The sequence below is a fragment of the Pan paniscus genome, chromosome 14 (assembly GCF_029289425.2).
Source record: "Pan paniscus chromosome 14, NHGRI_mPanPan1-v2.0_pri, whole genome shotgun sequence".
NCBI lineage: Eukaryota > Metazoa > Chordata > Mammalia > Primates > Hominidae > Pan > Pan paniscus.
This window is the reverse complement of record NC_073263.2, coordinates 43,370,289-43,382,642: the sequence shown is the minus strand read 5'-3', so window position 1 is coordinate 43,382,642 and position 12,354 is coordinate 43,370,289. Positions and strand designations below refer to the sequence as shown.

At 35.9% G+C, this 12,354-nt stretch overlaps 1 protein-coding gene across 9 annotated transcripts in view; it reads left to right on the top strand.

The window, feature by feature from the left end:
• CCDC122 (coiled-coil domain containing 122) overlaps positions 1-12,354 on the top strand; it is a 44,862-nt gene that overhangs the window by 2,180 nt on the left and 30,328 nt on the right. For 6 of the 9 annotated variants that reach the window (XM_003807664.6, XM_034936654.3, XM_034936657.3 and 3 more), the window contains exons 2-4: positions 2,758-2,843; positions 8,202-8,360; positions 8,887-8,996. The exons of 1 other annotated variant lie outside the window; for it this stretch is intronic. In XM_003807664.6, coding sequence (XP_003807712.1) covers positions 8,315-8,360; positions 8,887-8,996 — 156 coding nt within the window. In that variant the 5' untranslated portion in view covers positions 2,758-2,843; positions 8,202-8,314. The remainder of the gene's footprint in view (positions 1-2,757; positions 2,844-8,201; positions 8,361-8,886; positions 8,997-12,354) is intronic. 2 more of the 9 variants (XM_034936659.3, XM_034936658.3) reach the window with 1 other exon arrangement.

Here is a 12,354-nt window from a genome sequence, read left to right as displayed (position 1 = left end):
CGTTTGCAATTCCTCTACTTAGCAAAATACCCTCCTTTTTATATGCCTAACTGCTACTTTTTGTTCAAGGCTCTTCAAGCTCAAACATAATCTTCCCTGAATCCCCATCCCTCATCAAGCAAAATTAATAGCTTCTTTACATTTTGTTCATATGAAGAAGCCCTCTCATAGATGTAGTCTGGGCCCCTAGCCAAGCAATAAGTGGAAAAAATGGTTAAATATTGAATTGTACACTTTATAAGGATGAACTTTGTGGTATGTAAATTATATCTAAAAAAGGCTTTTTTTAAAAGAAAAAAGGTCAGTTAAACCACAGAATCATGAAAAAGTATAACAAATACCTTAAACTGTATTCTAACCTAAAACAACTGTGTGTTCATTTGCCCATCTATTGAGAAGATCCAAGACCTTTTCTCTGCATGTAGTCTACTGATTGGAATTCTGCATACTATCTCTTGCATAAACCATACCCATAAACCATCAGCTAAGATTTCCCAAGATTTTGTTCTTTTAAGAGGAAAATAACTTTAAGGCACCTGTGAAGCAATCTGAGGGCAGATTTATACTTTGTAATTTTTTTCTTTTTTGAGATGGAGTCTCGCTCTGTCGCCAGGCTGTAGTACAGTAGTGTGATCTCAGCTCACTGCAACCTCCACAGGGTTCAAGCGATTCTCCTGCCTTAGCCTCCCAAGTAGCTAGGATTACAGGCGTGCACCACCACGCCCGGCTAATTTTTGTATTTTTAGTAGAGACGGGGTTTCACCATGTTGGCCAGGATGGTCTCGAACTCCTGACCTCTCTTGATCTGCCTGCCTCAGCCTCCCAAAGTGCTGGGATTACAGGCATGAGCCACCGCTATATTTTATAATCTTTTACAGTTAATCTCACATACTTTTGTTGGGTCTTTCCAAAATATTAAACATAGATTTTTAAAGAAACAACAATTTCCACACTATTTCATTGGTTTATACAATATTAAGTTACGAAAGCACAATATCAAGCACAACTGGCAAAAAACAGGTTTGCAAACAAACACAAGTAAGTCATAAGATTGAACTAGTCAATTGCTAGGAGCAGAAATAGGCAGATTTACTAGTTAACAGTTTCCTAGCATGATATGGGAATTAGTCACTTATGACTTACAAAGGTAATAGAGTGAGTTAAGTGGTTAGAGGTTATGTGTAGATAGGCTTAGACATAAGCTACTGCGCCTCTCCATTTTAATTGACTGTGTGTCTTTCTGCCTAGAGTGTTTTGAGGGCAGAGATAGTGCCTGGCTATTAAGGGAACTACTGAAGAACTCACCAGACATTTTTATAATGCTATGTAAATCTTCTCATGAGAACAAGTATAATTTTAAAGAACAAAACAGTTGTTTTTAAGCCATTTACACTAAGGTTTATGGATCTTTCCAGAAAAAGCCATGTAGCAGATGCAAATTTTCTTGCTAAAAGCTTCTGTTAGTTTCCTAGGGCTAGCATAACAAATTGGCACTAACTGGGTGACTAAAAGCAACAAAAACTTGTTCTCTCACAGTTACGGAGGCCAGATGATGAAACTGAGGTGTTGACAGCACCTTGCACCTTTTGGTGGTTCACTTACCTCTTCTGTTGTCTGGTGACTTCAGGTGTTCTTTGCCTAGGGGCTAAGTGACTTCGAGCTCCATGCCTCCATCGTCAAATGGTCTTATTCCATGTGGGTCTGAGTCTCAAGTAGCCCTCTACCTTATAAGGATTCTTGTGTAGAAATAAATGAAGATCAATCAAATGAGAACAAGCAAAAGCTATTTATTCAGGCCTTCTAAGGGAGGGAGCCACAATCTCCTGCATTTTAGCAAAGTTGAAGGCAGGCAGAGGAGTGGGCATGCCCTGATTAGAGGCTCTCAGCATGAGGAAGCTGCAGGCAGGCTAACTAGAAGTGGAGCATTCTATGGCTTCTTTTTGTTAGTCTCAACTTGGAAATGGGGACAAAAGTTAGGGAAGATGCCAGTTATTAATCCAGTACTGGCCATTTGGGACAATTGTTATAGTTTGTCTCCTAGGATTGTTATTAGAGATAATGATATAACTTTCTACAAGTCTAATTTATAGACTTCCTGGACTGGTTACTGTAGATAATGGGTTAGTCTCCTGGGTTGCTTGCTGCAGGTTGTGGGTCAGAGTTCTGTTTTTACATATGGTCTGGCCATTGTCCATTTGCATATTCAGTCACCTACCCTAAATCCAGGATGATCTCATCTCAAGATCTTTAACCCAGTTAAATCTGCAAAACTCCTTTTTCAAAATAAGGTCACATTTACATGTTCTGGGAGTTAGGACGTGGATATATCTTTGGATGTGCGGGAGGGCACTATTTAACCCACTATAAAGTTCCTCTTGGTTTGGAAATCATGTTTACTTGTTTAGAGGGGGAGGAAATAAAAGACCTTGCCCCTTGCCTCTCTGAATGAGACAAACAGGTAGGTTATAACTGGATTTCACCAAAGGTCTATATAACTTCTGTCCCAGAGGTAGAAATCTTTTCGAAACAGTTGTCTGGACATCCTTTAAACCTTGGGTTTGAGCTGCAGACCAACCCCTTAATGTCTACACTCCAAAACGAGATGTTTTGGTAGTCCAGTACTGTCTATACATTCAGCAAAGCCCCTCCTTTGGTAGAAACCTAGAAGCAGTGTGGATAGTGTATGAATGTTGCCTATATTATCTTGGGTAAGGAGGTAAGGAACAGTACAAACCCTCTGGTTTCTTTCTTTTTCAGTGCCCTGAAACTCTAATCTCATTGCCTGGCCAGAAAAGGAAGTAATCCCTAGTGTCAGCAGATTCAGCGGTACTAGTATATAATAGGTATACAGTTTATTTTTAATTATTCAATTAATTCTTTTTGGATGACTCTGATGATGTTCTAACTTCTCTTAAAAACATGTTTGAAAAGAGTTGTCTCTAAAGCCTGCTTCCTTAATTTATGCAATTCTAAAGAATTATCGGTAGATGGCAGTAGTTTGTTTTCATTTTTCTTTTCATTGCACAACAGAAGTCTGGGGAAAAAAAACTAAAACTTTTCCAATTTTACAGCATGAATTTTATGAATAGTTGGTTTAAATAAATATTATCCAAGAGTTCTTCAATTTATGTTGCTATAGAAATAGAGATCAAGAAGTACTAGTTACTTTATTTTTATTGTATAAATCCAATTTTCTTTATTCTTTAGGTTACTTTATCAAATACTTTAAGGAATACAAAAATAAATAAAACACTGTATTTGCCTTCCCGGTGCTTACACTCTAATGGGGAAAGATACTATAAAATAATGAAAATAATAAAAATAAAAATGTGTTGAGTATTCATTGTGTGACAGGAATTTGCTAAATGCTTTACATGCATTATTTCATTTAGTCTTCACAATAACCCTAATGAAGCAGGCACTAATATTGTTCCCATTTTATAAGTAAGGAATCTGTGGCCCAGGTTGGAAATAATTTTCCTAATAAGCTAATAAGTAGTGCAATCTAGATTTAAAACTAGCTCTGTCTTACTCTAGACCTATACCTTTATCTAAAATGGTATAATAGAAATACTGAAACAATTCTTCTAAAAAGAGAAAGACCATATCTTCCCAGAAAGATCGAGAAAGACCTCCTAAAGAAAATGCCATCTAAATGGAATTGAAAGATTGGCTGTGATGTTGACGTGATCAGAATAGTGCTTTTGGAGCATTATTCTGTTAGAAAAGGGCAAACTGGAGTGGAGATAGACTATAATTAGACACCTGTTATATGCCAGGCACTTCTAGACGTCTGCCATCATGGAGCTTACATTAGTAGAAGGATATGGAAAAGAAGTGTATGAGATGTCAGTGGTAATAGATGCTGTCAAGAAAAATGAGGCAGGGCAAGGGTGAAAGAGAGAGTTATCAGGGAAGGCTTCTCTACTAAGATAGTATTTGGAATTGGTAAGGAGTGATTGGATTCCAGTATAATTTAAAGGTAGAGCCAATGGGCTTTGCCAAAAGAACTGCATGCAGCTTGTAATGGAAAAAGAGTGAAGGTTCTGGCTCATCCTTTGGGTAGGTCAATCGGGGCAGCAGCCTTGGAGTGTTAAGGATTTCTCAAAGGGTGTATGAAACATCAACAATAAGATCTCCTTTATTATTGCCTTGGGCAAGTCTAGTTGAATTGCCTTGGGCTCTATATCCTTGTAGAGACCTCCCTGCTAATGAATTCAGGGTTTTTGGCCTGAACAACAAGAAAAATCAACTTGTAATTTACTGAGATAGAGAAGACTATGAAGGTGCGGGTTTAATGGTGGTAATAGAGTGGACAGAGGAATCAAAAGTTCAGTTTGTGATATATTGAGTTGAAATGCCTATTAAAAATCCAAATGGAGTTATCAGGTAGGCAATGAGTATGCGTCTACAGCTCAAAAGGGATGTTCAGGGTAGAGATATAATTTGGGAATTGTCAGCCTATAGGTGGATTTTAAAGCCATAGAACTAGATGGCATCACATGTAGAATAAGTATGAGAAAAGAAGGAAGCCTGAGGACCGAGCACTAGGAGGTGTGACATAAGTGAAAAAGATGAGAAGGGACCAGCAAAGGAAACCAAGAAGTATGGTATTTCAAGAAGGCAGTAATTATCAAATGTGTTAAATGATGCCAGTAGGTCAAGTAAAATGAAGACGGAACTTGTTCATTGAATGTGGCAATGTGGAGCTCATAGATACCGTGATAAAAGTTTTAAAAGTACAGTGATAAATGACTGGTTCTAATGGGTTCAAGAAGAAAGAGGAGAGGAAGTGGAGACCAAAGATCTTGGCTTTAAAGGGGAGCAAAGAAATGGGTCAGTACTGAAGGAGGTGGTGGTGTCAAGCAAGGTTGGTGGTGGTAGTGGTTGTTGATTTATGATGGGCTGTTCAGAATAATACATTTGACCAAGTAAATGGGGAAATTCTGTTGAGGGACCATTCAAAGAAGTAATGTCTGTGAGAAAGGAGTACAAAAGTAGAGGATTGGCCTTAGATAGGAGCAAGAACACTTTATTTATTGCAAGAAAACAGTATGCTGATATACAGGTGCAGGTACAAAATCTGGTAGATGGGTAATTTACCATCTTCTCTGATTTTTTTCTTCTATCTCAGTTAGATTAGAAGGTAAATTACCAACTCAAAGGAAGGGAAAAGAGGTGTGAGAGGTTTGAAGACAGAGGATAAAGAGTGAAACAATCATCTACATAACTTGGTGCATGTTAAGAGCCTAGGATCAAGGGCCCACTTGACATAAATGGTCTGGAATTTAAAGTGAGTCAACAGCATAGTTGCATGTCTTTCTTTAAGCATATTCAGCTACTTGAGTATAAGCAAAGCAGCTGGTTGAGATTCTTCCAGGGAATTAGGACAGGGAGTGAGCTGTAAGGGAAATGAGGGTGAATGCAAAGGAATCTAAGCCAAGTAAGGAGGGAAGAATACATGAAGGGCTAAGGGAATGTGTAAAGATACAAGAGTCGATGGATTGGAAGTCTTGCGGGGTTAAACAGCACATACTGTCAAAATACTAGATGGGATGAGCTAGAAAAATAAACAGTAGTTTGCATCTGAGATTATGGATAAGGTAGAGTTATACTCTATGGGTTGCTGGGGAGAATAGATGAAAGAAGACATCAAGCAACTGAGCGTTCAGGGATTTAGATATACTATTTTTGTGGATATTGAAATTTCCAAAGAAATACAAGAGAGTAGTGATAGAGGAACAGTAAGTCAGATGCTGTAATCTAGGAATGAGCCTTCCAAGACCTGGAAGACAGCTGATAACAGCAAGGAAAGTTAAAGCCTATATAGTCTATGGCCTGAATTTCAAAGAAACCAGAGAGGGTTTTAGAGAGAAGAAAAGGAAATATGGTGGCAGTGGAATGGAGAACAGAAAAAAATGTTTCATCTCCAGACTTAGTGGCTTGAGGATGAGGAAGCTGTATCTTTGGACTTCAGTTAAAGCCAAAAGGTAAAAGGGAAGTTCACTGAAAAGGTTGACAATAGAAAGGACTTTGCTGAAGATGGCCCATGAATTTGAGAAGTCAAAGTGAAAGGATAGAAAAGGGTTGGGGAGTGGGTAATACAGCATCACACTAAAGGACTTACCAAGCTGAATAAGGATGGGTTCTTATGATGAAGAATGACCTGGTTTCTTCTGAAGACTGAAGTTAATAGGGATGTAGAATTTAATGGGAATTATGCCCACAATATTTTAGGCAGCTTATGGAAATTGCACTGTGATTTGGGGGAGAGAGAAATGGGGACTCACCAGGAAAGTAAGTTACCTAGCAGGAATTTACTGCTAGGTAAGAGCATGAAGAACTCATTGGATTACCTCTTCAGGCATGCAAATTGTGTCATTAGGCCATTGGAGGTCTGTTGGAGCTGCAGCAGCTCTATAAATGCACTTTACCAGAATAGTTTCTCGAAGAAGAAATATAGATGGTAGTAGTGGGAATAGAAAGAGTAAGTTGATTAAAGTGACGTTTTAGCATCATAGGAATACAAAATATAGTGTACCCTTGAACAACACAGGTTTGAACTGTGCAGGTCCACTTATCCATGAGTATTTTCAGCCAAACTAGTATCAAATATACAGTATACGCGGGACTTGAAACCCACGTATAAGGAGGATGAAGTTTTCGTGTAAGTGAGCTCCGAAGCACTGACTTTGGGACTTGAATTTGCACAGATTTTGATATGAAGTGGGGAAGGGGGTAACTTGGAACCAATCCCCTGAATATACTGTGAGATGACTCTAGTTTGATTCTGGAGTGATATATGGAAGACATAATTCTTCCCATAAAAAATCATAATCTTGGTAGTCTATCATAGTCTAGCATTAAGAGCATGAACTTTAGAGCCAAAATACTTGAATTCAAATCACATATCTTACATTGAATGGCTCTCTTTGGGTAAATTCTTATATCCATTTGTGTACCTCCCTGTACTTTTTTTTGTAAAATGAAAATTGTAATAATATCTACCTTATAGGGTTAAATGAGTTACTATTTGTAAAGTTCTTAGAACACCATCTGGCACAGAATAAACACTATATAATTTTTTTTTAATCTAAAGTACTTGGAACAACAGTGACTAGCACAAAGTAAGTATGATATAAGTATTTACCATTGTAATTAATTGAGAGAACTGACAGTATATACTGAAAGTATAAATGTAGAGGGCATGCATTTTTCAAGGTAGATATATTAAAGGATGAAGTCTGTGACCGTGAAACCCAAATGAAAGAGCTAGAGAGAAAATCAGATTTGGATTCATTAGCACTAATCTGGGACAGTTCTGTGTGTTGAACGGAAAGGATGTAACATGAACAGAGTGAATGGCTCAGCATCAGGGAAGACTTCATGAAGGAGTAAGTTTGAAGTGAGATTTGAAGGAAGTGACATGAAGCGACAGGAAAGAATTATAAATTTCAAGGAATGGTTATGATAATCTGTTAGGTAAGCTCTCAGGATTTCTTTAGCTTAGTTGTATATTTCTAGATAGATTTGATCTCTACACAGGAATTGATTTAACTTTGCTTTTCTTTTTTGTTGCACATATATCAGGTTTCAATCCTTTAAATTTTTTTAAACACATGTAACTAGTACATGAATGCTTTGTAGTTAATTGATCTTTAGAAAAGATATTTAGTGATTTAAGGAGAAAAATACTTATTCCTCCTATCATTACTCCTAAATAAAGAGTAGATCAAAATTTGCTTAGGGCCTACCCTCTCCAGAATAGCACTGGACAGGAGTGCTATATTTCCTGGATTCCACACCCATAGCAGAAATTGTTAATCATTATTAACATTGTTTCTCACAGATTCTGGTTATAGTCTCAGAATCTATTTCATCATAGTACTGGAGTTACATACTATTAATACTAACCCAAAATAATTATGCAGTGTATATCAGGTACTGTTCTAAGCATGCTACATATATTACTTTAATTATTAGAACAGCCTTATGAAGTTTTAAAGATGAGGGGCTGAAGATCAAAGAAGTTAAGAAATTTACTCAAGGTCACCACAGCAGAAAAGCAGGAGAAGCAAAATACAAATGCAGTTCTACTTTCATTCCAAAATCACTTAACCATTGTATTCTAATTCTTGGCACTAATGATAAAATGTCATTGACATCCCTGTGACATGTTTGACAATTAATTTACCTTTCAGGATCACCAATATACAACAGGAAAAAACAAAAGTGAAAGATTATCAATATAGATTATTGAGTAGGAGTAAAGAAGGTAAATCAAAAAGGGGAAAAGAGATTACAGACACAGAAAATGTCAGACAACAAAGAAAGGAAGAGTCAAGGATTTCCTAAAGAAGGTAATGAAACAATCTTAAGAAATAAATAATTAAAAGATCAGCAACAACAAAAAAGTAGTCTGGCAGGATAATTGTGTTAAAATTGAAGCAAATTAGAATAGATGGAAGCAGTTACATTTAGCTGGGACAAACATATACTGTGTTTAGCAAAGGCATATCAACCTGAAAATACAGACCTACAATGAAAATGCATCAACTCTAATTGCTATAGAGTTGTTATGGTAGCACTATAATTATAGTATATGTGCAAGTGGTCTGGATAAAAAAAATTAGGACAATCAAAATATTTATACTGTTCCGTAAAGGAACGGGTATGACATTCCAGTAGGCAACTTTGAATTGCCTATTATTGTTGCCTTTACTTTTGGTTTTGTTTATATCAGCAAGGGAAAATTACTAATTCTAAATTTAGTTTAGGAGGAAAAAGTATCAAATATTTCATGATTTTGAGTAAAGAAACATAACTTTCTTAAAATGGCTGTATTTTAATTTTTATTATATACTTTATTCTTTTGTCTAATTGTAGATAACCAAGACACAAGTTCATTAGCTGATGCTATAGAGAAAGTTGCAAAGCAACAACAATCACAAGCATCAGAGATAGAAAAAAACAAAAAGGTTCTGTTCAATTTGAAGGTAACTTCTTTATATAGTCTTTTAAATGTCTTTACTTTCTTCAAAAGTAAATGACCAGGAGGTTATTAAAAATACTTATTATTGGGAGTCACTTTTAAAGTTATTTTCTGTCAATTATTCTGTTCTCCCTAAGTAAGGTTTACATGGCTATTCCAGTTTTATGGAAAATTTTACACTCCCAACATATAAAGATTCAACAATGTGATTGCAACTGTAGGATAAGCATATAAAACCTAACATGTTAGATAGAATTATTTTACATTCCCTTATTTGATAGTGTTTCCTAAAATGCTGAATTGAAGGAATGTTAAGTTTTAAGCCAGTGTTTGTAAAGCTATGGATTGTAAGTTACTTGCTGTCAGTGAACATTTCAAGTAGCCTCCCTCTATGTTCCTTTCCTTTTTAAATATATTGATAATCCTACTGCAGGGAATTTGGGAGCCATACTTGGTCTTCGCATGCAACGTAATTAGATATAACTATACTATGTGAATATGACTAAAGAAATGAAAATGAAAACAGTATCTTGTGCTCTGTAACGATTGTTATTAAATATATCATAGAAATGAGAAGAGTAGGCTCAGGAGCTGAACTGCCTAGTTCAAAAGGCCAAATTTACTACTTTTTGTTCCGTGATTGAATTTGTTGTGCTCCTGTTTCCTTAGTTGTAAAACAGAGATAACAATAGGACATGCCCATAAGCTTTTCATGAGGATTAAATGAGTTAATGTGTTTGGTGGGGACCAGGTGGACATGGTACTGATAGGGCCCTATTTGACATTGGCTTTAAGTATCATTGGCTTTAAGTGCATCAGTAGATATATGATGACAATAATTGTATTATCATGGTGATATGGATTTCTTATAAATACTTGTATTATGTTAGTCACTTCTAGAAAAGAATACACCTATACAGTAGAATATAATTCAAAAAATAATGTCATATTTTTGTAAATAAATTTTTTGTAAAACTTTTCAGTCTTCAAAGAGTTTCATAGACTTTATTCCATTTATATTGAGAGCCTACTTTGTGTTAAGCATTTTGCTGAACATTGTCCTCACTCTTATGTTACTTACCATCTATTGGGAAGAGAAAGAAGTAAACAAATAATTACATGTAGAGTAGTAGTGTCAATGGTAGAGGCATGAACACAACACAGATTTAACACTAGAGAAAGAGTGATCACAAAAGAAATGATGTTTCAGTTGAGTTTTAAATGGCAGCTGGAGTTCATCTGAATGATTAGGTGTCTAGGACAGGTTTAAAGGTTAGGGAGTAAGGAAGATAATATTCAAAATAAAAAGAACCTGAGGATATTCACAGAGGACATTTGCAGAGGCCTGAAATAGCATTGGTACATTCCTAGAACCATAAATAGTTTGATGATAATGTAAATTACAGTATGTTTTGAAAAATCATGGAAGATTTATACCACGATAAGAAACTTCAACTTTATTCTAAAGTTGATGAGCATTTGACAGATTTTAAGCAAGAAGCAAATATTAAATTTATATTTTAGAAAGAATTCTAGATACATAAAAAGCACTTATTATAATCCAATATCCATTCATGATAACTCTCAGCTAACTGGAAATAAAAGGGAACTTCCTTAGTCTAAGAAAGAACATCTACATAAATTCTACAACCAGCCACATACTTAATGGTGAAATAATGAATGTTTTTCTCCTAAGATCAGGAAAAAGAAAAAGATGTCTCCTCTTACTTCTATTCAAGATGGTACTGGTAGTTCAGGTCAGTACAGCTATGCAAGAAAAAGAAATAAAACTCATCCAGTTTAGAAAGAAAGAAGTAAATCTGTTTTTATTCACAGATGGCATTTTTTTTTTTAAAGAAAATCCCAAGGAAGCTATAAAAAGCTATTAGAACTAATAAGTGAGTTTAGAAAGATTGCAGGGCACGAGATTAATATACAAAAATATATTGTATTTCTGCACATTGGCAAGAGAAAATCAGAAATTAAAACTTCAAAAGCAATACTACTTACAATGCCATCGAAACCATTCAATACTTAGGGGCAAATTTGACAAAAGGTTTACAAGACCAGTATGCTGAACACTGTAAAACATTGGTGAGAAAAATTAAAGAAGACTTAAATATAGAGGTATATCATTTTTATGAAACAGAAGACTCAGTATTGCTAATATGTTAGTTCTCTCAATTTTATTTATACATGAAACGCAGTCCCAGTCAAAATTTCAGCAGGCTTTTGGGAGAGAAATACATAGGCTAATTCTAAAAGTCATATGGAAATGCAAAGGACCTAGAATATCCAAAACAATTTTGAAGAAGAAAAGTGTTGGAAATCTTATACTACCTGGGACATTTTCTAACACTAACAACCAATTTTCTGATTCTCTGGATGCCAGCTTGGTGTCCAGATTTGATTCAGTTCTGACACTACAACAGTTTTCCCTTATTTGCAGTTTTGTTTTTGCAGTTTCAGTTACCCACAGTGAGCTGCATTCTAAAAGTATTAAATGGAAGATTACAGAAATAAACAATTTGTAAATTTAAAATTGCAAGTCATTCTGAGTAGCATGATGAAATCTCGCATTGTCCTGCTTCATCCTGCCTGGGACGTGAGTCGTCCTTTTGTCCAGCACATCTGTGCCATATGAGCTACCCATTCATTAGTCACTTAGTAGTCATCTCAGTTATCAGATTGATTGTGGCAGTATCACAGTGCTTATGTTCAACTAAACCTTATTTTACTTAATGGCCCCAAAGTATCAGCGTAGTGATGCTGGCAATTCACATATGCCAAAGAGAAGCTGTAAAGTACTTACTTTAAGTGAGAAGGTGAAAGTTCTTAACTTAAAGGAAAGAAAAAAATCATACACTGAAGTTGCTAAGATCTATGGTAAGGACAAATCATCCATCTGTGAAGTTGTAAAGAAGGAAAAATAAATTCCTGGCTGGGCGTGGTGGCTCACGTCTAATCCCAGCACTTTGGGAGGCCGAGGCAGATGGATAACTTGAGGTCGGGAGTTCGAGACTAGTCTGGCCAACATGGTGAAACCCTGTCTCTACTAAAAATACAAAACAGCTGGGCATGTTGAGTATAGTACAATAAGACAGGAGAGAGAGACCACATTCACATAACTTTTATTATAGTATATCGTTATAATTATTTTGTTGTTAGTTATTGTTATTCTCTTATTGTACCTAATTTATATATTAAACTTTATCATAGGTATATATGTATAGGAAAAAAAAAACATAGTGTATATAGAGTTCAGTACTGCCCATGGTTTCAGGCGTCCACGGAGGTCTTGGAACATATTCCCCTTGGATAAGGAGGGACTACTGTATCTACCTGGAATTAGCATCAGATCC